Source organism: Desmodus rotundus, chromosome 5 (assembly GCF_022682495.2).
Source record: "Desmodus rotundus isolate HL8 chromosome 5, HLdesRot8A.1, whole genome shotgun sequence".
In the NCBI taxonomy this organism is placed as follows: Eukaryota; Metazoa; Chordata; class Mammalia; order Chiroptera; family Phyllostomidae; genus Desmodus; species Desmodus rotundus.
The window spans coordinates 29,533,975-29,558,276 of record NC_071391.1 but is presented as its reverse complement, the minus strand read 5'-3'; the positions used below and the strand labels follow the sequence as shown (position 1 = coordinate 29,558,276).

At 37.0% G+C, this 24,302-nt stretch overlaps 1 protein-coding gene across 5 annotated transcripts in view; it reads left to right on the top strand.

Moving 5' to 3' along the window:
- The window catches only part of GAS2 (growth arrest specific 2), a 115,609-nt gene that overhangs the window by 49,174 nt on the left and 42,133 nt on the right, over positions 1-24,302 (top strand). For all 5 annotated transcript variants that reach the window (XM_053924380.1, XM_053924381.1, XM_053924379.1 and 2 more), the window contains exons 5-7: positions 3,465-3,528; positions 11,745-11,886; positions 18,197-18,304. In XM_053924380.1, the coding sequence (XP_053780355.1) occupies positions 3,465-3,528; positions 11,745-11,886; positions 18,197-18,304 (314 nt within the window). The remainder of the gene's footprint in view (positions 1-3,464; positions 3,529-11,744; positions 11,887-18,196; positions 18,305-24,302) is intronic.

Sequence of the window (24,302 nt, the reverse complement as noted above, 5' to 3'; positions counted from 1 at the left end):
GTTGGTGTTTCACAAAATGAGATGTCCTGATGTAATTGCTACTTAAACTTTACTCCTAGCACAAAACCCTAATAGCTATAGGATATTTGTTTTATATATGTCTGTATATGCGGGCCAGATTGACTTATTTAACTTGAAATTTGATTAAATTTAGAACTTGCTGTCTCTGATATAATATAAATGATAAAATATTCCAATATAATAGGACCAGTCGAAATTATACAAATCTACCAACAGTGATGCTTTTTTATTCCAGAGTTTCTTCCATTGCTTAGTAGAGCGACTAATACATGATAGGTGCACAAAAAAAGTGTGTATAGGAAAAAAAGTGAGTTAATTTTTACTAAGTTGAACAAAGATAATCTTCAAGTAAACGATTTGTGAAATGAATGTAAAACAATAAAGAAAGTTTGCCTTGGACAAATCTTTCCTATGTGCCACACACCGTTATTTTGTGTGATCGTCACAAGAATATTGTGTAGCACACAATGTTTTTTCCCTCAGAAAACAGACTCTATGAAATGACATCCCCAAACAGGACGACTAGGAAGTGTTGGAGCTCGCAGTCTCCCACACCACTGCACGCTTTCCATCTGTTAACTTTGGATTAGCGTTTGCTTTGCTGCAAAACGAATCGCCTGTTAGGTACAATGTAGATACTCCTTAAAAACTCTTGGATTTAATTGGATAGCAATAAAGTAAGAGGGTTTGTTTTTACATAATTTGTATCTTGACTTTTCTACAAATGCTAGGTAAGATTTTACTCTTTATTTTGTGTATTCGTTGCCACAGTCACTATCATCACCACATAATTTTTATCATCCTCAATACTGTGAGATATCGTACTTATGGTATAATTGCTCTGCTCTAGAAGTTATGCACCTCTACAGATTCATCTTATTTTTGCTTAGTAGTCATCAAACATGGATTGGTTTTTTGTGGGTTTTTTGGCTCTTATGGGCCAGGCATATGTGCCTAATATTTAAAAAGTCATTGACATGTAAGACAATATTATAGGTGTGTTTTGAAGCAATTTTATTGCTTTATAAAAGATAATATTTCCAAAAATACTGGAAAGTAAAATCTTATTTTTCTATTAGCATTTTCCTAAGGAATGATACTGAGAAAGAAGTTTATTTGTCTTAAATTTTATAGACTGATTCTATTAAAGATATAAATGAAGATTTATGCAATTATTTTCCAGTTTGCTAAATTAAATTCCTAATGCATCATGGTAGATTTGATGTTTGAATCTGGGCATACAAAAGCTGTTTTAAATTAATAGTTCTATTGAAAAAACAATGAAATACACAATAGTGAAGCATCCCACATATCACATTGTCTTTCGTACATTACCTATATTATTGTTTTTCTTCAAAATGGTTTTTATTTTCCATAAAATGTATCTGTTTACTTCCAACGCTTATATAGTCCTCAGAATATGTACAATGAATTGGCTAAGGAATCATTATACTTGGGCCAACTATTACTTTTCATAGTTGGTTATGGACTTCACACTGTCACAATTTGTTTGGTGCACCAAGCTTTTTGTATTTTTACATTGTTTTCATCACGAAATGCATGAGATTGCATTCAAAGCTGCTGTTGCTTTAACCACTTGCTTCACACAGCTTTCTTTCACTGAAGATGAGAATATTAGGCAGGACCTTAAAACTCTTCTCCTCCTCAGGTTTTGTGTATTCTTTTTCTCACTCAAAACTCCTGTTTGTTATTTGGTACTATGGACAGAATTTTCCAAAAAAAGTTCAAATGGAAAGAAATTAGTTAAACAAGAAGATTAATTTCCATTTGTTTGCTTCTGTTTTGTGATGTTTGTTATTGTTTTCTGTTTGTAACTGATGCCTATGTGATATGACAGTCCGCGAGTTACATTGTGCTGAATTGATTTAATATAGCAAAAGTTGTGAAGTTTGTGTCATTCAAGCCAGAGAGAACTACTGGTGCATTTGACATTGTAGGTATTAACTATCTTTATTGTAAGCCCTCTAATTAAATTAATTTTAAGTATTCCCAACTAGGGGCTTGTGATAATTTACTAAGGGTCAGCTGAAACTAGAATTTATGTGAAACTAAAATAATAGTTCAAACTATTATAAAATTATAGTTTCATAAATTATATGAAACAATAATTTATGTTACCAAGATTATAAATATTCTATAATTCCCTAATAAATTCTGCTTTAATGAACATTGCTGATGGTATTAGAATTAATTTTAAAAGCTTGAAAGGTCACATTTTATAATAAGATAAAACTTTGTGTCTGTTTAAACCTAAGTGAAATCATACACATAAAATCTAAGAAAAGAATATTTTTCTAATCACCACACACTCCCCAAAATTCCATTCTGGTGACCCTGGACCAAATATTGCCACTACCTTAATCTGTATAAAGAAGAAATTAGATGTTTAAATTAAAGGAGTGGAATAATGCTGGGATACTGAATTATAAAATTCTGTGCTTAAGAATTAAAGCAACATTGCAACTTTTAAAAAGTTTTTCAATAAGCTGATATATTTATTAATCAGGATATTAGCCATGTCTATGCAAAGACCATTCTCAATGTGGTATTTTTCCAATATCTGTTGTCTTTATTAGATGTTGTATAAAATAACATTTAAAAATTCTCTAATCACAGCTTAAAAAGAAATATAAGCAGTACATATTCCTCTGGCAGGTTCAATAAATGCAAGTAGTATTTGTCAGCATTACTGAATGTGACCAAAACAATTGGTAAAGATTTATTAAGTAATCATGTTATATTCAAATAAAATGTTAATGCAAATGCTAGTCTTCTAATTTACTCATTTTATGAGCAAAGCTGGCTGATGCTATATATTGTTCTATATTTATAAAATCCAGTCAGTGTTTCTTTCTAAATTATCATTTAATTAGATTTTATTAAGAGAGGACATTAAATTTCAAGGTATCACTTGACATCTTTGCTTAAAGGGTAACAAAGAACTGTGATGTGTAATTTGTATTCTTTTCATTATGATATTTCTGCTAAAATCACTAGTGAAAGTAAACCTAGGATTTTAAAAAGACCCATCTTTGTCCCATAGTCTTCTGTGTGCTGTCTGTTTTAACATACCCATCAAGTGTTTAGGTCATAATTGTAGACACATATGTTTCCAATATCAACTTACTGAAATTAACTAATCAAAGAAAATAAATTTAGGGTGAGATTTACACAGGTAGAGATTTCCTGAGACTAATGGCTTTGGGGAGGCGAGTTAGACAGAGAGTTTTGACCACTGCTTTGGGACTTCAGTAACGTGAAGTCTTCCGTGGGGTAGGCTGGTTGTTTGAATGTTAGAATGAAGACTAGTTAATTTCCTGGGAGCAGGAGGGATGAGAGGGTCAGTAGCAAGCCTGTTCACCGCTGAGCTGCTTTACAATCCCTTGTGTCATAAACGTGTCCACCTCTATCTTGTCTTTCAGTCCTCCACAAGCAACCCAGAGAAGTGTGTCTCTGCTTGCTAGAGCTGGGCCGGATTGCTGCCAGGTAGGTCAGCCTACTGCTACTATGTTAAGACATGGACCATCTCAGCGTCCAAGCATGTGAGAAGCATTGATGGCTTTTGTTGCGAGTGTTGAACCTGTTGAGAAAGCTGTTCGTGCAAATATGACCAGTAGCAACATCTCAAGAACAGCTGTTCAAACTAGACGCATGCCTCCAATATTCTTAACATTGTGATTCTGTTGTCTCAGCCGCTCTTTCGTGGGGGTTGGGAGAGAGTCCTGTACGTAAAGTTGTGTGTGACGATTGGTCTTTTGTTATTGGAGAGTCTAGTCCCATTACTTTCTTTCTTTAATCCTTCATCTTATCCCTCCCTCATTACTCTTTATTAATAATGTTTAGCCTCCTCTTTTGTTCATTTTTCCTCATTTTCCCCCATTCGCCACCTCATCTCTCAGCTTTTTTCATTTCTGTTACTGAATGAGGAAATAGTTTTTAAATTATTCTCCATATTTTGATTAGAGAAAGACATAGAATATTATAATTCTTATGTAGAGACATCTTGGGAATTTGTCTTCTGGCAAAAAATGAACAAGAAACAATTGTGGAAATCATAATGATATTTAAAAAAGCAGAGGAAGGGATTTTATTAGCTAGCTGGCTTTATTTCATGTGTTTTTGCAAACTATCAAGCAGGGATTCTGACAGTTCTATAAAGCCAAAAATATCAGAAACGAAGTTTTAAATCTTTGAAGAAGTCTTTATGCAAAATTAAAATCAGAATACATTAGAAGATGTTTTCTCATCCAGTTCTGGGCATACTTGTAGAGTTGAGATCAGATTAACCAATAAGCTAAGATGAGAGCTAACTCTGGGTATAAATTTGCAAAGAGAAATTTATAAAGAAAATCAAGGAAAGGAAAATACAGGTGTGCGCATCAGCAAATTACAGCAATTGGTAAAAAACTTTCTGCCAATAGATAGACCTATATTTAATCTAATAAAAAATTAACCTGTAATCAAAATGAAGGACCAAAGTTCTTTAAAACATCATAGGTGAAGTTATTATAATAAGTTGTATACCAGGTATGCATTTTACTTTACCACAATAATTAGGTGAAAGAATGATTTCTTTAATTAAATTTTTTTCAAATTAAATATGACTAATGTTCCACTCAGCAAGTAGTGAACAAATCTATTTGAGACATTCTGAGCTTTCTCTGTGCTCTTCCACATCATTCCTAGATACTGTGTGAAGGCCTTCGGAGAGGGTTCCCTGGTCTCTAGTCCACTCAGGTCTTGACTGCTCAGGTGCAGTTCAAGCTCGCAGAGTCCGGCTGTTACTTAGAACTCCCTTTCTTTTCTGGGTTGCCTCCTTCTTGGGTTCTGTGAAGGAACAAGACAAAGGTACCTGTTGCTTCTAGAACTCTGCCAAGCCTCCCTTCCACCAGTCTTGGGGCTTCTGGCCTACAGAACAAATAGTTTTGAGTCAAAGGAATAGCAAGGCCTCAGCAGATAGCCCCTAAAGAGGGGGAGTTGAAAATACAGGGGTGGTGGAGGAAAACACAAACACTAAAATCTCGATAAATGACTTGCTGCCACAGAAATGCTAGAGTAAGAGAAACATGGGTGGTCTAGTGTTCGTACATAACAGGTTAGGCAGAGAGCTTTTCATTTAGTTCCTTGTTTTCATTATATCAGAACATTCTAAAGTGCCAGATTGTGGCTTTAATATTTGAACTATGTGAATCCATAAGCATCATGGATCTGAAAGTTGTGATATAGAGATAAGGAGGAGTTGCATTATCTACAAAATTAGTTGGGAATTTTCCTCTGTATAGTTTATGTTACTTGCGTGTTTTCTGGATTTATTTTATTTTTTTGTCATTATATTTTTTGTTACCTGAACACTTTGATTGGAAATCCTACTAAATTGAATATTTTGACTATGATTGAATCTTCAAAGGAGGAGGCATAATATCCAATGACAAAAACCCCTTTAGGAATCATCTTCCCTCCAACTCTGTATCTGGCATAAATTGCCCCTTGCCATAGTACATAAAGCAAATTAAAGTCTTGGTTAATGAAATAGAATCATAATGGTCTGGTCAGTTTCAAGGTGAAGCATCATATGAAGAGTTCTACATTTTGGTCTTTTCCCCCAAGTATTTTAAAATTGTGATTCTGGGTTACTCCTGTAAAACAACACTGTTGTTGAGGTATAATTGACCTACACAAAGTTGTTTGTATTTAATACATATGACTTGATGAGTGCGGAGATAAGTATAGATCTGTGAAAACATTACCACAATCTATGCCATAACGATATGCATCACCTCCGAAAATTTCCTCCTCTACTATTATTATTACTGTTACTATTATTTGGGATAAGAAGGGGTTGCTCCATTTCCCTCTGTGTTTATGATCATGCCAGCTGACAAAAGCAGTATTTGTTCATGTTACAAAGGAACTATTACTAATTTCACGAAGGAGTTACCTAAGGAGTAAGATACCCTTACTCTACAACACTCAGTTTGTAAGTTTTGCTTTTTATTTTCTTCATCTACTTGAGGGGTGTGAAGTATTGCACACTCACACTGAAAAAGAGAAAATATGCTAAGAGATTTTTTCAGGGTGTTATACTTTTGTTGTATGCATCGTAAGGTTAAACAGTTGAATGTGAATTGGATAGATTGAACATTTAAGTACCAGTGTCTACTGAAGTTTGTCTCTACACACTGTAAAGATTTTAGTTTTAACAGTTCAGTTGTACTTTATAAATGGCAAACCAATAAACCCAAATCTCTCTCCCTTAGCTCTATTTTGAAGCATATTAGTCCAAGGGGAAAAAAAGGGGAAAATTCATCCCCTAATCTCATTTTACTCCTACATTTTTAATGTATATTGAACTTATATCTAAATCCTTATTTTGTGCTTCCTCTTCCCCCAACCCCTCCATGCAGGATTACATAAATTGTTAAGACAGTTTTAGCCAAAACTAAAAGCGATTTGGGGAGAACTCTAAGAATCACAACGTTCATTTGTACACACAGCAGAGTTTTGAGCATAACAAAGTTCCCAATACAACCTTGTGAGTTTTTACTTTATTACTGGTCGATGATGCCTTTTGTGTATTTGATTCTAAACATTTCCTTCTCGAATTACATAAATATCATCTTAAAAGCATCAGCATCACTTTGGCTATGACTGGCAAAATATTTCTGATCCTCTGCCCTGTTCTCCTGCCTGGGAACACTCAGTGAAGCTCCTTTGAGAGCTGTGGGCTTCTCTGAGTTCTGAGAGGGGAGAATGAAGCCACTCATTTGTGTTCTTATGGGTAAAATTTCCTTTTGATTTCAACTAAATTGAGCTATCATCCCTGGAGAGGGAAATCCCTCAATATTGCAGAAACGATGTCAGTTTCTGGGTATAAATATGCATGCTTGCCTTCTGAAAAGTAAACCACTCAGCAAAGGCAGGTCAATAAAACCTCAACAGTCTTTTAGTGACAGTGCTTTGATATTTGTTCCTAAATAAAAGTTACTATGAATTCAACTTTTTTACAGACTACAGAATTAAGGTTAGCTTTACAATAAAAGTAAAACACTTAATATTTGGTTTTGTGGCCATAATCAATAACCCACATCATAGTGGAGCTTTTTATATTTTCATTTCTGAGAACTTCCTTGATTTTTAACAAAATTCATGGCTACTCAAAAAAATTTACTTTAGAAATAATTTTGTTAGTCTTCTAGTTCAATCCATGGCCCAGTGAGATGTTACTTAAAAGAAAAATATTTTTATACAAGACTTACTAATGAATTCATCTTAGTTAAAGCACTTGACTCTACTAAGAATATTACATGTTTTCTCATGGGTGAAATTTTCTTCCAAATCTAAATCTATCTTTAAATTACTTTAAGACAGAATGAAAATGGAGCAAAAACTATCTTGCAAGAATCTGTGACCTACCTGTTACATACTTTAAACAGGAGGAGTTTCTAAAATTTGTTCCTTTAACTCTACTAAAATCAGCTCCCAATGTCTTTAGTTTAAAACTATCATCTCCTAAATAGTTTGAGTAAATTTTCTCATTTGGGGCTCAGTTATTTCATCTAGAGAACAACCTCAAAAGTGTGTCACATGCCAGCAAAATGAAAAGTCCATTTTTTAGAATCTCATCATAAAGTCATTACCCATAAGACCCTTCCCTAGCACTTCATAATATTTTTTAATGAGACAAAAACACATATTGCTCTTTCAGTACCCACCCTGCTTTCTTATCACTGGGATATACACAGATGTGAGGGTTTGGTCTTAGTGGATTCAAGCTTCTTGCTTTAGTTAGACACTTACGCAGTTTGAAAGCTACAACAGCCCCCTCTCCCCCAAAGCTCTAAAATCTTGTAGTTGGAAAGGAGTAGAAAATAGTATAAATTTGTGAAAACCTCATAGACAGACTAGAAATGTGAAGGGGTATAGAGTTAATCATAGAAATCATAATGAAGCAGCCTTTTGGGGAGCAGAACTAAAAGACCTATTTGGTGACTGAGTTGGCTTGCAGGTGCGGGCCCCTAACCCAGGGGAATTTCATGATTTACGGCCTGTTGACATCTCCAGACAGACAGGAAGCCAATGAATCCTACTTAAGTGTGCATTTCTGGACTGGCTGACTGTACCTTAGGCAGCCTGAAGTATTCAAACGCCAATGTAAGCAGAGATTTGGGGCTTAGTGTTGATTTTCTGTGTTCAGTGGCATAGCTAATTTTCAGCATTCCCAGATAAAGAAAAATCTCCAGGGCAAAGTTCCATGTGTGACTGTGTTACCAACTTCATCCAAACATAATCTATTTTGTATCAGACATTGAGTGAAACCTATTGTCACTCTAATAATATATTTATTTCACTTCGTAAAGGAAAGAGAAAAAAGAAAAAAATATGTAACCTGTTCCTGAAAGGTGGCATGAATCCACCTACAATTACGAATGAAATCATATTTTCCAATTGACCTACTTTATACTTCAAATATGATGTTTTCACTTAGGATTGATATTTAATTGGCTGTGACTTCTAGTGCTTTAAATTCCTCTATTTGCACTGCCCAGTTTATGTTATTCTCTTAAGAACATTAAACATAAAATTTTATACCTTGATAGAACTAAGAATTCCTAAGTCTGGGGAAAGTAAGAAGGAGTTGCCTGCTGAAGTTCGTGCAGTGAGTTAGTCGCAAAGCTGGATTTATGACTTGGTCTGCTCCACTCCAGTGCTGAGGTATTTCTGCCATTCCACACCTCTGGGAACATTGACTCAAAGAGAGCCTGGAGTACATTTTATTTTATTTTTTGTAAAGGTTACAAACAATACTACTATAAACAAGATTAATAATACTACTCTAAATCTTAATTTTGATGCTGTTATATTACTTTGGTGGTATAATATGCTTTAAAAGTAAACACTTTGGCAAAAGTACTTTAGTGCTGCAGTTTTCTGGTTGTGCATCATTTGAAACGTCAATTAACAGCCATCTCAGAGGTCATGACGAGTGTCAGAGGTTGTGATAGGTGTGCCGTGGATACTGTTTTAATTCCTCCTAACCATATTAGAATACAAGAATTAGAGTCTCCGTGTTACATGGAGATAAGACAGGCCCAGAAATAATTGTGTGGCGATGCCCCAGTGCGCCAGACGCAGGCAGCTGTCCAATAGCAGCTGCTGCTCTAATGCTCTCCCGCGGTCCGCGCCCCACTGCTCCGTCAGGCCGCCAGGGCAGGCCGTTTTCACCTCTACTTTCGCGATGGGAATGGACTCCTTGAGGTTAAGTGATTTGCTCAATTTGAAGAGTAGGTGATGACACAGTTAGCTCAAGTCCACCTCAGGGAGGAATGATGCCAACATCTTCATGTGAGTATTGTTGGTTCTTGTCAATGGTAATGAAATGCTGGGTTGAGTTCAGTGTAATTAGTGAGTATTGGAAAGTTAAAAAACGCATCTTAGTTTTGGATAGGTTTTAAAGTCATCTAGAACGTCGGTTCCCAACCTTTCTGGTGCTGGGGACCGGTTTTGTGGAAGACAGGTCTTCCGTGGCTGTAGCAGGGGCCGGGGCACAGGAGGCGGAGCTCAGGCCAGAATGCCAGCCGAGCTCTGCTCCTTGGCGGCCACTCAGCGTCTGCTGTGTGGCCTGGTTCCAAACAGGCCATGGACCAGTACCTGGGGCTTGGTGACCCCTGATCTGGAGCATTGTTTGGTAAAGCATTTATGTACATTTAATATTGACATGCTTTATTAAAGTGATATGCACTTAAAGATCCCAAACACTGCAGCCAAGTACATACTTAGAGCCTAAAATTATTGTTAAATGAGAATACAGGAGTTCCTCCCCCACCCCATTTAAACAGTAGTAAGTACCTACCGTGTTCCAGGATGCACGCTAGTTTCTGCGGATGCTGAGAATCAGACAGTGGTCTCTACCGCTAGAGAATTTGCAGTCTAGCCCATGTTTCAACGGATGCCCCATTGTGTGGCTAAAGGTGTAAAAGGCTAAAGTACAGCATGGTACATGGGGTCTGGTCTTTCAGCCAGTGATTTTTGTAACTAAAAGTTACTGCATTCAGTAGAGGCAGTTCTCAACAAAGCGGTTGTTCAGCTGAGTTGTTCCCGCTGAAACCCTTCTGTACTGGATGCTGACGCTTTCCAGCACTAAAAGGGCGCCTGACACGTAACACCTATCCTCACCATCTAAATTCTGAAGACAGAAAATCAATGAGTGGCAGATGGAGCATCAAATGCCAGTTTGTCATTAACAAGGACCAAGTTGAGAGACACGCTTATTGTCTTGAACAGAACTGCAGAATTAGGCCAATTAACCACCTAATTGCAAGCAAAGATGAGTCAGGGTGGAGGTTCCTGTAGAGACCTCCCGTGCGCAGTTTCTTCCCTAGAAGAAGAAGGGTAAACTGAGTCAAACATGCTCATTTTATTCTTAGACTTACAATTTGATAAATCCTTTAACTTATTGGAGAGGAATGAGTCATGAAGGAGAAAGGCCAGGAATTGAGCTAATTGAGCACCTCTACAAGAACAAAACCTCAGGAGAGAGGAAATTGCCTTTCCCTAGAAATATCTGCTGAACAGGTAAAATAACTAGCCATTAGAACAAGATAGTAATGTAAGCTTTTACATTTATACTGTTTTAATATATTATTCATCTAAGATACTAGACATATTGACAACATATTTATATTCTCTATGTATAGATTATTTACTTTGTAGATTATCCATAACCTGTGACTTTTCCCTCTGATTGAAATATCAGAGAAAACTGGTCTCAGTCCTGAAATCAGAGAACCTCAATTTACATCTTTGTCCCGCTTCTATGGAGTTGTATACGTTCTCTGGACCTGTATTCTTGCCTGTACAAATGAGAGTGTGGAACTAGGTGGTCCCTAAGCTCCTTCTTGGCTCTTAAAGTCTGGAGTTGTCTTTGGCCTCCCCACCTGGGTGTAACTGATGTACATCTAAAAAACCAAACTGATTTTAAGTTTAGCCAAACAAAAACATGATTACGGGAATGGTAAGAATGCTGATAACAACTATATCTCTTTTTTGTATAACTTCTTGGCATTTATAATTTACAATGAATAATTTTAACATGTTACTTTAAATTGTTTCTCCTTCTTCTCTGTTCATATTCTTTCCTAGTAATACTAAACGTGCTTTCATTATATTGTTCTTAAGAGAATAACCTGTCTAATCCATGGTCCATTATTCCAGAGCCCATAGGAGGTCTACATTTAACAGTGAACTTCTTCTCTGTTAAATCATTTAAGAATGTTTATTTTGGGGGATTGCTGTTTTCAAACTTGGCTCTGACTGATTTTATTTCCATCTTTAACAAGATTGTATCCAAAATAGCAGTTCACTTACAGCACTAATATCATTTGCTAGTAAACATGAAAGTTGAAGACTAAATTTTGTATGGTTATGTATTCTTGATTCATTAATATAGTACATGTAGTGTTTTATTTAATCTTAGTATGTTATGTGTTATATGTCTGTGTGTGTATATGTGTACACACACAGAGCAGGTATGTTTTTCCTCCACTTAAAAGAATGCCACTTAAGAACTTTCCATTTCATGCCAGGACAAATTAATGTTATTTTAAAAAATCACCGCTTTGTTCCTATAGTGCTCATAATGAAATGTAACATATGGCAAGTGGGTCATTGTAGTTATGCATGTGTGATCTGGTGTCTTTTCAAAGGTATGGCGTGGAGCCTCCTGGTTTGATAAAATTGGAAAAAGAGATTGAACAAGAGGAAACACTTTCCGCCCCTTCTCCTTCCCCTTCCCCTTCATCGAAGTCTTCTGGAAAAAAGAGTACAGGAAACTTACTGGATGATGCAGTAAGTAAAATGGGCCAGACTTCTTCCTACCACTTAGTCTTTTTCTTGAATTTCAAAACTCATTCTGTAAATCTCTTATCAGTCTAACCTTTAGTTATTTCAATATCATTGAAATTCATTATAAAATCCTATGAAAAAATTTGTAGTTCTGTAATTCGTTTTGAGATTCAAAACTGAGCCAGTCATTGCAAATAAAGTGTCACTTAATTCCGCTGAGCAGTATCTAACATTTTAGGATAATATATCAACTTCCTGAAAGGTGGCTTTGAAGACACTTAAGTCTGTTGTCATTGCTTTATGGCTCCTCATTCACAGATAAGACGCCTTACGCACGAGATCTTGAGGATTGTAAAGACGGGAAGGCAAGCTACCACAGAGATTAGAACTGCACTGGACTGCCTGCCACGGGCCAGGTCTAATCTGCCTAGCATTACTTTCCAAGTGCTCTCCCCATCTGCAGGGCAGGTTTCTTACTGAGAAAACAGAAGCTTAGAAGTTGAATCACCTGCTGAGGAAAGGAGAGGAGGTTAGATTCCAACCCAATTTTGTCCAACTCTGCATTCCTCTACTCAGCGGAGTCCTTGAGTCAGTCTCTGGCAGATTAGGATCTATATTCATCACACCCCTGTGCAGATCCTGGGTGTAACAGTGGCCGGGATGAATTAGAACTCTGGCTACCTGTCTTGACTGTTAAGTAGTTCTTGGTTGTAAGTGTGTTTGATTATATGTCTGTATTTACCTCCCAGCATATGTGTTTTAGTGCAACTGTAAAAAATACTAATTTGTTTTATAGTAAGTAGTAACACCATTCAGTCTAACATCAGAGATATTAGGGTGAAGTATGTCTCACACACATGGGGCGAGTCCTTAGAAAGTAGCAGCCACCGTAATGCCCATCACATGGAGTAGACAGGGCCGGCGAGGACTGCTGGCCCCTCGCTGAGGGTTTCCTTCTCCAGGGCCGGAACCGAGAAGACCCAGGACTGTGGCTGATCGGCACTACATGGCACAGATGTAGAGATTTCCCATCTTCTGCCTTCCTCCCTGTGACGCTCTAACTTAACACTGCCAATTTAGATGAGCACAGATACAACTATTTTTTTTCTGACAGCTTTGGAATTTCTATGTCTGCTAAAGGCAGCAAACTTAAACTTAGCCTGTCAAGGTATCTTAGCCAGTAACAATTTAATTTAGCTTTCTTTTGTTTAGTCCACTCAAGAATTAAAGGGACAAGGGCATTTTAATATCATCTAAAACAATGTAATTATGGGAGAAGGAGAGCATAAGTGGGAAAAATGGTAATGGAAAAAAATGCAATAAAAAATAAGTAAATAAAATCACAGGACTGTTATTAAGGATCATTTACATGCCTTGCTTGCTATAGTATTTCTTACTTATTTTATAAATTAATTGAATAATTAACTTATAAGATGAAATTAACTTATGAATAAAGTATTAACCATAGATAATAATGTAGTTTTATACATTGATGTGAACAATGTTCTTCTCACTCAATTATGCTTTTTTGACTGGACTTACTTTGGAGTAAGGTGTTCCTTTAATCTTTCTCTTATAAATGTATTTCCTGGGGCAACTACACTTGATTTAATCCTTTTCCCTTCAGTTATCACTTCCATTCATTTTCTTTAATGCATTACAGTCAGAATTCTGGCCAGCGTCACCTTTAACCTCCTAATGAATGAATTATGGAATCAGATACATTGTTTTAGTCCTGAGATTGTGAGGCTACTTTCTGATGTTTGACACTATTGACCCATGCGTTTTCGACATTATTCTCCACAAACATTATTCTTACCGGAATCATCAGCCCAAATGCAACTCCACTTTGGTGAAAATTATATAGGGGTTCCCTTTAACATAAAAGGGTGAATCCCCAACTCATTTATGTTTCACACATGCCTCCAGGTTCTGGCTGTTTTGTCGTTCCCAGCTTTACTGCCCTCCAGACTCACCCAGGCATTCTGGGGTATCCATTGTAAAGATGCCTGTTAACCCCAAAGCCATAAGGATCTTCTATGCCCTGTGTTTTTTGCTTTTCTCACCATATTTATACCTACTCATCTTTTAAATCTGCTTTTACACACCTTTTCATCTTTGAAAATTTGGGTTGTGCAGCCTCTGATATAAAGCTTTTCTTGGCCTTTCTCATTCCAGGTAAAATTGACAAAATAATTTGATGCCCCAAGAATTTTTATACATTTTAATGAAGTGTTTACTTTTTGGGGCCTAAATACCTATTAGTCCCTGTGGGCTTTACTTGTTCTCAAAGACAAGGACCAACTTTTAAATCTATGTCTGTTATGTCATTTTTTGTTGAATAGATTTTCAGTGTGGGTAACTGAGGTATAAAGAGTTTCTTCCTTGTTCTGTTTATCTAAAATGACATGTGCTCTGAAAATGGGGGCACTTTGCAGAGGGAGGAGATCTTGCTCCTTGAAGCTATTTACCCCTGGGGGGTAAAATCCCTTTCTCCACCAGACTGTCCCCTATGTAGCCATCCACCGTCCTTGAGAAGGGGAGGAAAACGATGGGAGGGAGAAGGTGGTGAAGCAACTGTGGAAGGGATTTTGGAAAAGTTTTTCCAATGCTCCAGTTTAGAAGAGGTAGAATGAGATAGAAACTCCCTTTAAAATGGCAAGACCATCACTCTGTGGCTCTTCTCCCTACTCCAAGTTCTCGTCTCTCAACTGGAAACAAGGAAGGGGGCTTCACAAGAGCTTTAAACCCCCTTTACAGTTTACCAGAGTTTGGGAACATTACTATCTGTTTAGTTAGGGGGTTGTAATTGAATGTAGGAAATGTGCAAAGTGGCTATTTTTGTACCGTTGCCAGCTAGAATGCTATGTTCTGAAACTCTTTAAGCCAGCGTTGCTCCAAGAATGTTTAATGAAATACTAACACCCCCAGATGCCCTGCAGGGAAAAGAATTCCATGGTTAGGTTAGTTTGAGAAATACAGCTTGCTGTATTCCTTGTGTGGAGTTTGGCAATGCACCGTGGTATATCAAAGGCACTAGTGAGCTCCATAATGAGATCTTGTTTGACCTGGAATTTTCCAAATTATTTGGCCACAGAAGTCTCTTCTAGTCTCCTACATACTATGTTGGGGAAATGTCATTGAAATATCTTCATTCTGTTTAAATGAGTTTTTCACAAAGTGTTTTATTTCAGGAACAGCGGAAGAGAGAAACATAATCTGAGCCTCACTAATGATTTAAATCAGAGCTTCGTACATCAAATACAAAAAGTAAATAGTTTCTACGGCAGTAGCTTCATTGCACGTGAAGCATATGTAGCTGTTGGAAATTGAAATTCATGTGCTCTCATTTGTGTTTTAGAATAGGGCTATATTACAAAATACAGATTGCTTGCAAATTTCTGCATTCAGTTAAAAATACTGGCTATTTCTGCTCTGGCAAAGTTACTATTTGTATCAAAAAAAAAAGAAGAGAGAAGGATAAAGAGGAGCAATAAAAGCAGGAAGAGGCAAAAAGAGAAAAGAGAAAGAAAAAAGAGAGTAAGAAAAGCAGACCTGTGTTGAGATACCATGTTCCAGCGAACAATTTCAACAGTAACTGTCCATTTTGAAACCTTCAGTGTTTCCTCACAGCTCTTTGTTTGCTGTGAGGGGAATTGTGGAAAATTGAAAACCAAATAGGTGGCCCTTTATGTGGATAATACACCTCACCTTCTTTAATCAAGATACCATGAAAGAACACACAGTGGATCCATTCAGATTAATTTATTCCCCCGATGTCCTGATAGAGTGACTCAGCTGTGATAAAATGGCAGGTCCGGCTTTAGTTCTCTTTGCATTCCCTCATGTTGAGCTGGTTCCCACACAATGAGTTGAATGCAGTTCTAAGAAACCATTCTTACTTTCTTCCTCTTCTCCATCAACTTCCTCAGTCTGGGGATGAGAGATAGTGTAATTCTGAGTAATCAGGCTCCTCTTGAAATCCCATTTCAGCAGAAAACTGGCTGGGTTCCTGGCCCAAAACGGAACACCTGCCAGACTGACTTATCCCAAGGTAATGTAAGAAGCACAGATGTCATCTGTCACAGTTTACTTAACAATGTATTTCCACTACCCACAGTCTGGCCTTGTCTCTTCCATATCTGCCTCCACCTCTCACACAACTACAAAAAAGCCCTTGATTTAAAAAAAAAAAGTCCATTTTCAAAGCTCAGAAGGCATGAGAGAAGGGCAGGCCACTTGAGAAAATGTATTTTGTATTTCATTCCATTGAATCCCAAGGCTTTCTGTGTGTTGTCTAAGGACACGTCAGGACGGAAATACTTTTTATACGTACTGTGGTTGTCATTGCTTAGCAGAGGAACAACCCGCACACCGCTTCACCCTTTGCTCAGTTACCGTGTGGCAGGAAAACGGTGCTAAGCACGGCTCTTACGAAAGTTTGAGCCACGCGCTTTTCTGTGCTGACGCGTCATTCTGTTATCACCATCTTGTTCAGGAATATTCATTCCAAAGTGTCCCTAGAGACAGCGTTCTGTTAATACTTGGGGAACGGGTGGGTATATCTATGGGCCAAGTATCATATGGTAGAAAAAATTCAGCACTCAAATACAGGGATCTAATCACTAACTTAATGATGTCAGGCGTTTTTCTCATTTTTCAGTGAAAGCCATCTGTAAGATTCTTTAAATCCAGTCTTAATCTGTTGCCCTAATTTCCCCCTGTGTCCTGAGTAGGCTCATGTTTTTTTATCAATTCATTTATTTACTCATATGCATGTATTGAGCACATAGTATATGCCATTAAGGCATTGTGCCTTATTTCGAAGATTTAAAACTATAATGAAATACCATCTTCACCCATAAGTAACTCACAATCCAGGAAAGAGAAATTAAGGTTAATCAACAACTGTTATCTAATTTCATATGATAAGAATAAGTATTAAGAATTATAAGGATTCTAGAAGGGACCGATGAAAATATGTATCCCAAAGTTGGTTCTCTTCCCCAGCTGCAGTGTTGGTTTCTCTTTTTGTCTCCACTGAGGCATAATTATATAGTTCTTTAGATAAGTTTTCTTCAGTACCCCTCTACTTTTCCTCCAGTTTTTTAGGCTTCCCTACTTTCTGGAATCTCTCAGTCTAGGGAGACCAAGCTGTTTCAGTCCTTTACAACAACACACCGGTGAGTTCACATTACTGTCCCCACAGTCTCTGCTTAGTAGAAGGCTGACAGGTCAGACGTTGCATTGTGGGCAGGAATGATTGAGTGTCTCTGCTGACGGAACTTTAGGAACTGTGTCTTTGGGGAGGAAAGCATTGGAGTGGGGGGAGTCCAAGCTAACGCCTTTAGACACTAAATCGATATTCTCTAGCTTCTCAAATGCAGGCTGCACATTTCTTAGCTGTCTCTTCCAAGGAAACCTTGACTCAGAATACAGGAAAGTGTTGTTTGGGGTTGTTTGGTTGGTGGGTAAGTTGGTTGAAGGGAGGTCAGTCATGAGACACATCATGACAGGCTCTCAATGAGGCAGAACATTAATATCAACCTTCTTCCTTAAATCATGGACTGTGCATTGTCTTCGACAGTCACCCCAATACGCACTGTGCCCATATCATTTAGATTAGGTGTTTTCTAAGAAGAGGGAGATAGGTAAAATAGAGATAAGTGCTGGTACTCAGACGTGGGTTCTATAAAATGCATGTACGATGCCGCCACAGGAATAGGTTTTGGTGGGTGGCACTTACTGAAACGGAGTGAGTTGCTGGATGAGCCAGGGTGAAGTAGAGATGACTTATTTAAAAATGTCTTTGCATTCAAAATAAGATGAAACTACAATCTTATTTTAAAAAATAATGTATTCTCATTTATTTTGAAATGGGTAAAATTCATATTGTTAAATTATAATAAGGAAACATACATTAGCTATGTTAACATGCCTTCTTTTCTAGCTTTCAGTATGGTTATCTTGGAAACCCAATTGTACGTGATCTTTCTAATCCTCCCAAAATGAGAACCCAAGTCATCATTCCTATGCTACCAACTGATATGCTCATCGTTATTCTCCAGCATCGTTGTCATTGTCATCACGCAGCTCTTCCGAAGGCAGTTACTGGCCTTCAGAAGGTGCCCTCTGGGCCTGATCTTTATATAGTTAGACTTACTGTGCTATTTCTGTGCTCAAATCATGCTCATAGTCTGATATTGAACAAATTTGAAAGCAGTAATGGTCCAGGGGCTTTGAACCCACAGAACTGATTAATCTAAGTGGGACTTGATTAAGGAGAATGAACCTGCCTGCTCTTCTATTTCAGGTGAAAAGGATTTCTGAGGATCCTCCTTGCAAATGCCCAAGCAAATTCTGTGTGGAGAGGCTCTCTCAAGGAAGATACCGAGTGGGAGAAAAGATCCTCTTCATTAGGGTAAAGTTTTACTTTTCACTTGATGTCTTGTCCTTTGTGAGCCTTTCAGGACTTGAGTTGGGTGTTGCAGGAAAATATGACCAATAACTAAGCAGGAACTCCCCCTCTGTTGGTTACAGTTGGACTTGAAGGCATGAGGTATGAATGTTTTAAAATGTATCATATGTAATTACTGCTGAGGGCTAAATAAATAGAACTCTGTCTTTTTACATATACACACAAAAAGCACATACCAAATAGATCATAGAGATCAAATAGAATGAGGAAAAGAAAAACGAACAAATTGCTTTTTGTTTGTACATTTAGTTTCAAAGGAACTACCTACACACACACACACACACACACACACACAGTGGGAAACAGAAATCAATGTTCTGCCCTGGCCTTTCACATCTCAACTTCAGGAAGATCATCCTATCAGTCCTGGTAATGATTTAAACATGATTTTTTTCAAGATGTTTGGGTTATGAACCAGAGTGAGGAGAATGAAAATTCAGTACAGTAGCATGGTGAAATGGTGACTGCCATTTCTTACTTAGCTTTCGGGGGGTGAATAAAGAAATTCGGACCTGTGCCAATGAGTGACTTGGTGGTCTCTGTCCCTTTTACAGCGTGAGCAGTTTTAGATTGTAATTAGTGGCTCAGTAAAGTAACATTTGAGGCCTTTCACTTGAGATCTGTTTTGGTAATAATCAAGAAAACTTAATCTCTTAAAATAAATCTATGACTTTTCATAAGACCAAGAATTGTTCTCCAAAATAAGAAAATGAAAAATATAGCACTGATATATTTCTAGAAACCTGCAATTGATAAGTATAAGTATTTTCTACCTCATTTTTCAGTCCTTTCCTAAATAACACTAGTTATGACTCAAAGGGGCTCTAGCCTCTTTTCATATGAATAAGTTACAAATACATTGCTTGATATTATTCCATAGAGCAGAATGATTTGAATGGGTACATTTAGTACAATCAATGTATATGCTAAACAATACTCAAATCAGTGATGGCTCAGTAGAAATTGTGTCTCTGTAATGTTTTCTCAATTTCAACTTTTGACTGAAGATTATTTTTAGGCTCAGCTTTTGTTTTTAAAAGTTCAACAACATGTTATTTGAAGAAAAGTTTGATCATAATGATTGATCAAATGATTGCCTTCAACAATAATGGCAATCATTTTGGATTGTAATCTAATTAGGTCAAGGTTTATTATTTTTTTAAAAAACCTCAGATAATAATTGACATGTTGCTTTGGAATAGCCACGAAAGGCACATAACGAGATTTTGTTACGAGGGGTTTGAGTACCAATCGGGGAGAATGGCCTCACTAGGATAAACGGTTGCCCCATCAGGGCCTATTGGCTTCTTGTTCCTTATCATAAGGATAACTTACAGATTCATTTTAGCCAGGCTGCCTCCTTTCCCTTCAGTACATTAAAAAATAGTGACCTAGTATTTCCAAAGATGTGCTTCAATTTTACTATGTTGACCTTCCTCAGTTCAGACTCAAGGCCCCTTGAGAATATTAGGCCCTTGAGCTCAGAATCAAAACAGCATTTTATTCATGTGAAAAATTATTCCTTTTATGATAGAAGCATTGACAAAAACATGTATAAATTAATAAATTTTGTACATTTATACAAATTAATAAGTCAGAGACTTTTCCTTCTAATGTACCCTAATATCTTTAGGCAAAAATACATGTTACATATTTTTATTTGTGTCTAGAGTTCTACATATAGTCAATTGTCAAAGAATTTGATATCTTTATTTATGAATTACATAAATTTACCCCGCTTTAACTTTTAAGGTATTTTTTGGTGTTCCATTTTTCCTTCCAGAAAATGGTTTCCTTTTGGTAAAATCTGTGCATTGCATTGTTTATAGAGGAATTGGGATTTGCATTACTGAGAAAAAATTGCATGAACGTCCCTAGTGATAGCATTTGAGTTAAACACCAGTGTGTTACAGCAGAACATACTGTGCAGGTTGAGTTCTGTGCTTCCAGGGCTCCAGGTAAGCCAGCAGGGAGAAGGGGACTGTCGCGTGGTCCTGCGCTGGATGGCCAGCAAGCTGTGGCACCGTGCTGCACCGGGAGGTGCTTGAAGGGCTTCAGTCACTCACTTTTCCTCATTTTGTACTGCCCACACGTAATTGGAACTTTTTTTGTTTTACAACAGATTTCACTTCTGAATTAACACTTTTTTTCAACCCTTAATTTTTAAAAAGAACTCTTTATATAACTGCCTAAACTGGAAAGTTAAACTCTTTGTCCAAAAAAGGAAGATATTCATTAACATATATTTGTTGAAATTCTTCTCCTTTGGCTTGCTAGGGGTCCATTCCCACCCTGACGGAGGAAAATGATTCTAAAAACGCTCCTCTGTTGTTCCTGGTTAACCCTAGAGACTTATAACCTCCCATTCCTTTGAGTGTAGGAATGGAAATTCCACAAGCAAGCCCCATGGCGCCATTCATCACACATTTCTCCCTCTTTCCTTCACTTTAGTGAATGCGTGAACTGATAGCGTCTCACTGCTGAGTACACACTTTGGCTAGTACTTTTGATTTGTGGCAAGGACTGTATTTAATTGATTGTCACTCTGCACTAACTCACTGTAAGGAATGGCAGTTATCAAAATAAAAAACCCTCAGAGGCATGGGTTTTCAAATGATTGTATGGTTGTTGCTGCTAATATCTTAACTTTACGGCTCTCTGAACACCTGGATTAAGTAGTGAGTGCCTTTAGTCAAATTCTTACACACACGAGGGGAATGATCACCTCGAGGTGTCTTCATTGATGTTCTGCATTTCTTATATTTATATGTTTAACATTTGCATATTTTAAACTTTGTCATATTTTTTGAGGCTCCTAAATATGGTCATATTTACTATTGGGTTGGCCAAAAAGTCCGTTTAGTGATTTCTGTAAAATAAAAGACACGTTTTTCATTTTCACCAATAACTTTATTGATTTGGACACTTTGAGTATGTCAGCTATCTCCCACGTAGTAAAACATTGATTGTTCTCAATTAATGTCTCAATTTGATTGCTATCAACTTCAACTGGTCTACCCAATGTTGGAGCATCATGCAGTGAGAAATCTCCAGCGTGAAACTTCACAAACCACTTTTGACACACTTGATCAGTCACAGCACCATCTCCATAACACTGCACAAATCTCTTTTTGTATTTCAGTTGTGTTTTTACCTTTCTTGAAATAATAAAACATAATATGCTAAAATGTTGCATATTTTCTTCTATCTTCAGTATTAAAATGGCTACACAAAAATTCACCAATTTTGGTAAGTTTTTTAAAATGCACCCTGATATGAGAGCTGTTGCAATACAATCAAACAAAATCATTTCAAATTAAGTTAAAGACAACTAAGTGCTACTAGAACCGTCTTACAGAAAAAACAAACAAAATTTTTGACCAACCCAATATGTTGTGTCTTAGCTTTTATGCCCTAGTTTTCTATCTGTCCTGAGAACAGCAGAATCTTCATACAGCCATAATGAACCTGGCCATACAAAGAACGATTCTGTCCTTCAAGACTGTTCTTAAGGCTGTTGCCTTAGCTCTTACATGAATGCAGTACAATTATCAAAACAGTGACTCAGAAAAAAACTACCTCTTAGAAATTGATAAATACAAGATTCTCTTAATAAGTCTACATATAATGCATTCACTCTCAGCTTAACAATTTCATTGCTAACCAAATTCCAAGGTTGGTTGACAACGCCCGATCACTTTACTTATATATGATTTTATGATTATTATGCATGTGAACACATCTTCTCCTTATACATTCAAACAGACACAGTAGCAGCAAGTAAGAATGAAAATTTAAGAATCTGAGCAGATTAAAGACAGAGAGCCCAGAAGACATTTTCTGCAGAAGATATCTTTGCTAAGCATATGTCTTACCTGTGGGTTTTAGAAACTACTGTATGGATGGGTACTTCGCATACGTGGCTATGTAGTGTGCACTTATGTAGATGCGTCTATGTGCTTCTGTAGGCATGTTTCCTTATATGCATATGTCTCCATTTCAAGGTGAGGGATTAATTTCTATCCATGTATAAAGAATCCGATAGTGCCAAAGAAAACCTCTGAGTTTTTTGACTTGTAGACAATCATGCTAATAATGCCCTGCCAAAGTGGGAATTCTCTTGTTTCTCACTTATAAAAAATAATTTTCAAAGCCATATTTTTGCTCCATACCTTCCAACATTGTTTTCAACCAATCTGGTGGACAGTCAAGATAAATGAAGCTAATGTGTTTCTTTGTAGTGAAGATACAAATTTACTTTCCTCCAAAGGATATTTCCATTATTTTTCAGTGACTTTTGAATTTGGATAATAATGATACAACTTCCTGTGGGTTTTACCAAATCCTGTTGATTTCTATGGTAACAGATTTGGATATGACCATTTAGCCATGCTGTATACCTTTAAAATGCACATAGATGGATCTCAGGCCTCATGTTACAATTCTGAGGAGGGCAGAAGTAAGAATTTTCCTTTGTTCACTCATTCATTCAGTTAGTTGGCCTTAAGAATCAAGAAGTCAGTTGGCAATATGAATGTGTGTGAGCCTCTGGGAAAGGTTTCTCCGAAGCCACGTACAGGTCTGTGCTATTTTACTTGCCAACCTCAGTTCAGCGATGATGATAGTCTATGTAAATAATCTTACAGTGAGTTTTGAAAGTGATCCCCAGATCAGCAATGTCTGCATTACCTGGGAGCTTGTTGGAGTTGCAGATTTTTGGCCTCCCCCAACTTATCAATCAGGAACTCTCTGAGGGCAGGGCCGGGCCACTAGTGTTTTATCGACCTGCAGGTGATTCTGAGGTGGCTGAAGTTTGAAACCAGCAATCTCTAAGAAAGAAAGAACGATGTAAAGGAAGACATTTTTTGTAGAACACCACAATTAGAAATCATGGCGTGCCTGATTATGGAAGACAATAACCTTTCAGGTACTAGAAATGATCGTTTTGAAGACTTGTCTGTATCCTTGTGAGAAAATACTGAGGATATAATATTAAGTGGCAAAAAAACCCAGACTTTGAAATTGTATTTACCTATAAAAATACCTTTGTGTAGAAGTGATATATGGTTATGATCAAGATTTGAGGGGAATAGGAATAATGGAAAATAGTTTTTAATTGTTGAGGGTGTAAAATTGGAGTGAATTTTTTGTTTTGCGTTTACTTCTGCTGATGACTTTAACAATATGAACTCTTCAAAAGAACAGTCAGCAACCTGATACAGTTACAAATTTGAGAATAAATAAAAAGACTTTTATAAGCTGTCATATTAATTAGCTGACGGCTCATTTTTTGGTCCTTTGGCTAAGCTTCTCGTCTTCTGGAAAAGGGTAGGGAGGTTTATTGGAGTCATGTGTTATACAGTAAGGAAGATTTTGCTTTTTTGTGTGTGTGTGTGTGCAGTGGCAGCATATTTTTCCTTGGCTGAAGCTTTTTACCCTTTCTTATCTTCCTTTACTATTTTATCTGTCCATTTTGAACTCTCAGATTGTTTTGGATTAGTACCAAAAGAAATACAAACCTCTGCATAATTTTCCTTCTCTCTGCAGACCCCATAAGTGACCACATACTCAGTCTTCTCTCTCTTAGGCAGGAAAGCTTTAATTATGATCTCCCTTTCCTTTAAAGCTTAATTTTTAGTGTCATGCAAATAACTTTATATGATAAACTGACCTCTGCTGATATGATAAACTGATTTGTAAACAGCCCTAAATAGTAGAATGTCCACGGGGTAAGTTCTCTACACTTAACATCATTGCTCTAATGCTCTGGAAGTAGGACTTTCTGGCCCAATAGCAAGCAAGCCAGTAGGGTCATGTATTGTGAGGTAGCTGACTTTTTATGCTTCTTATATTGGGCAATAATATGATTAATATGTATGCGTGTATATATGTGTATAAATATATATGCATATATATTTATATATAAATATACATTATATAT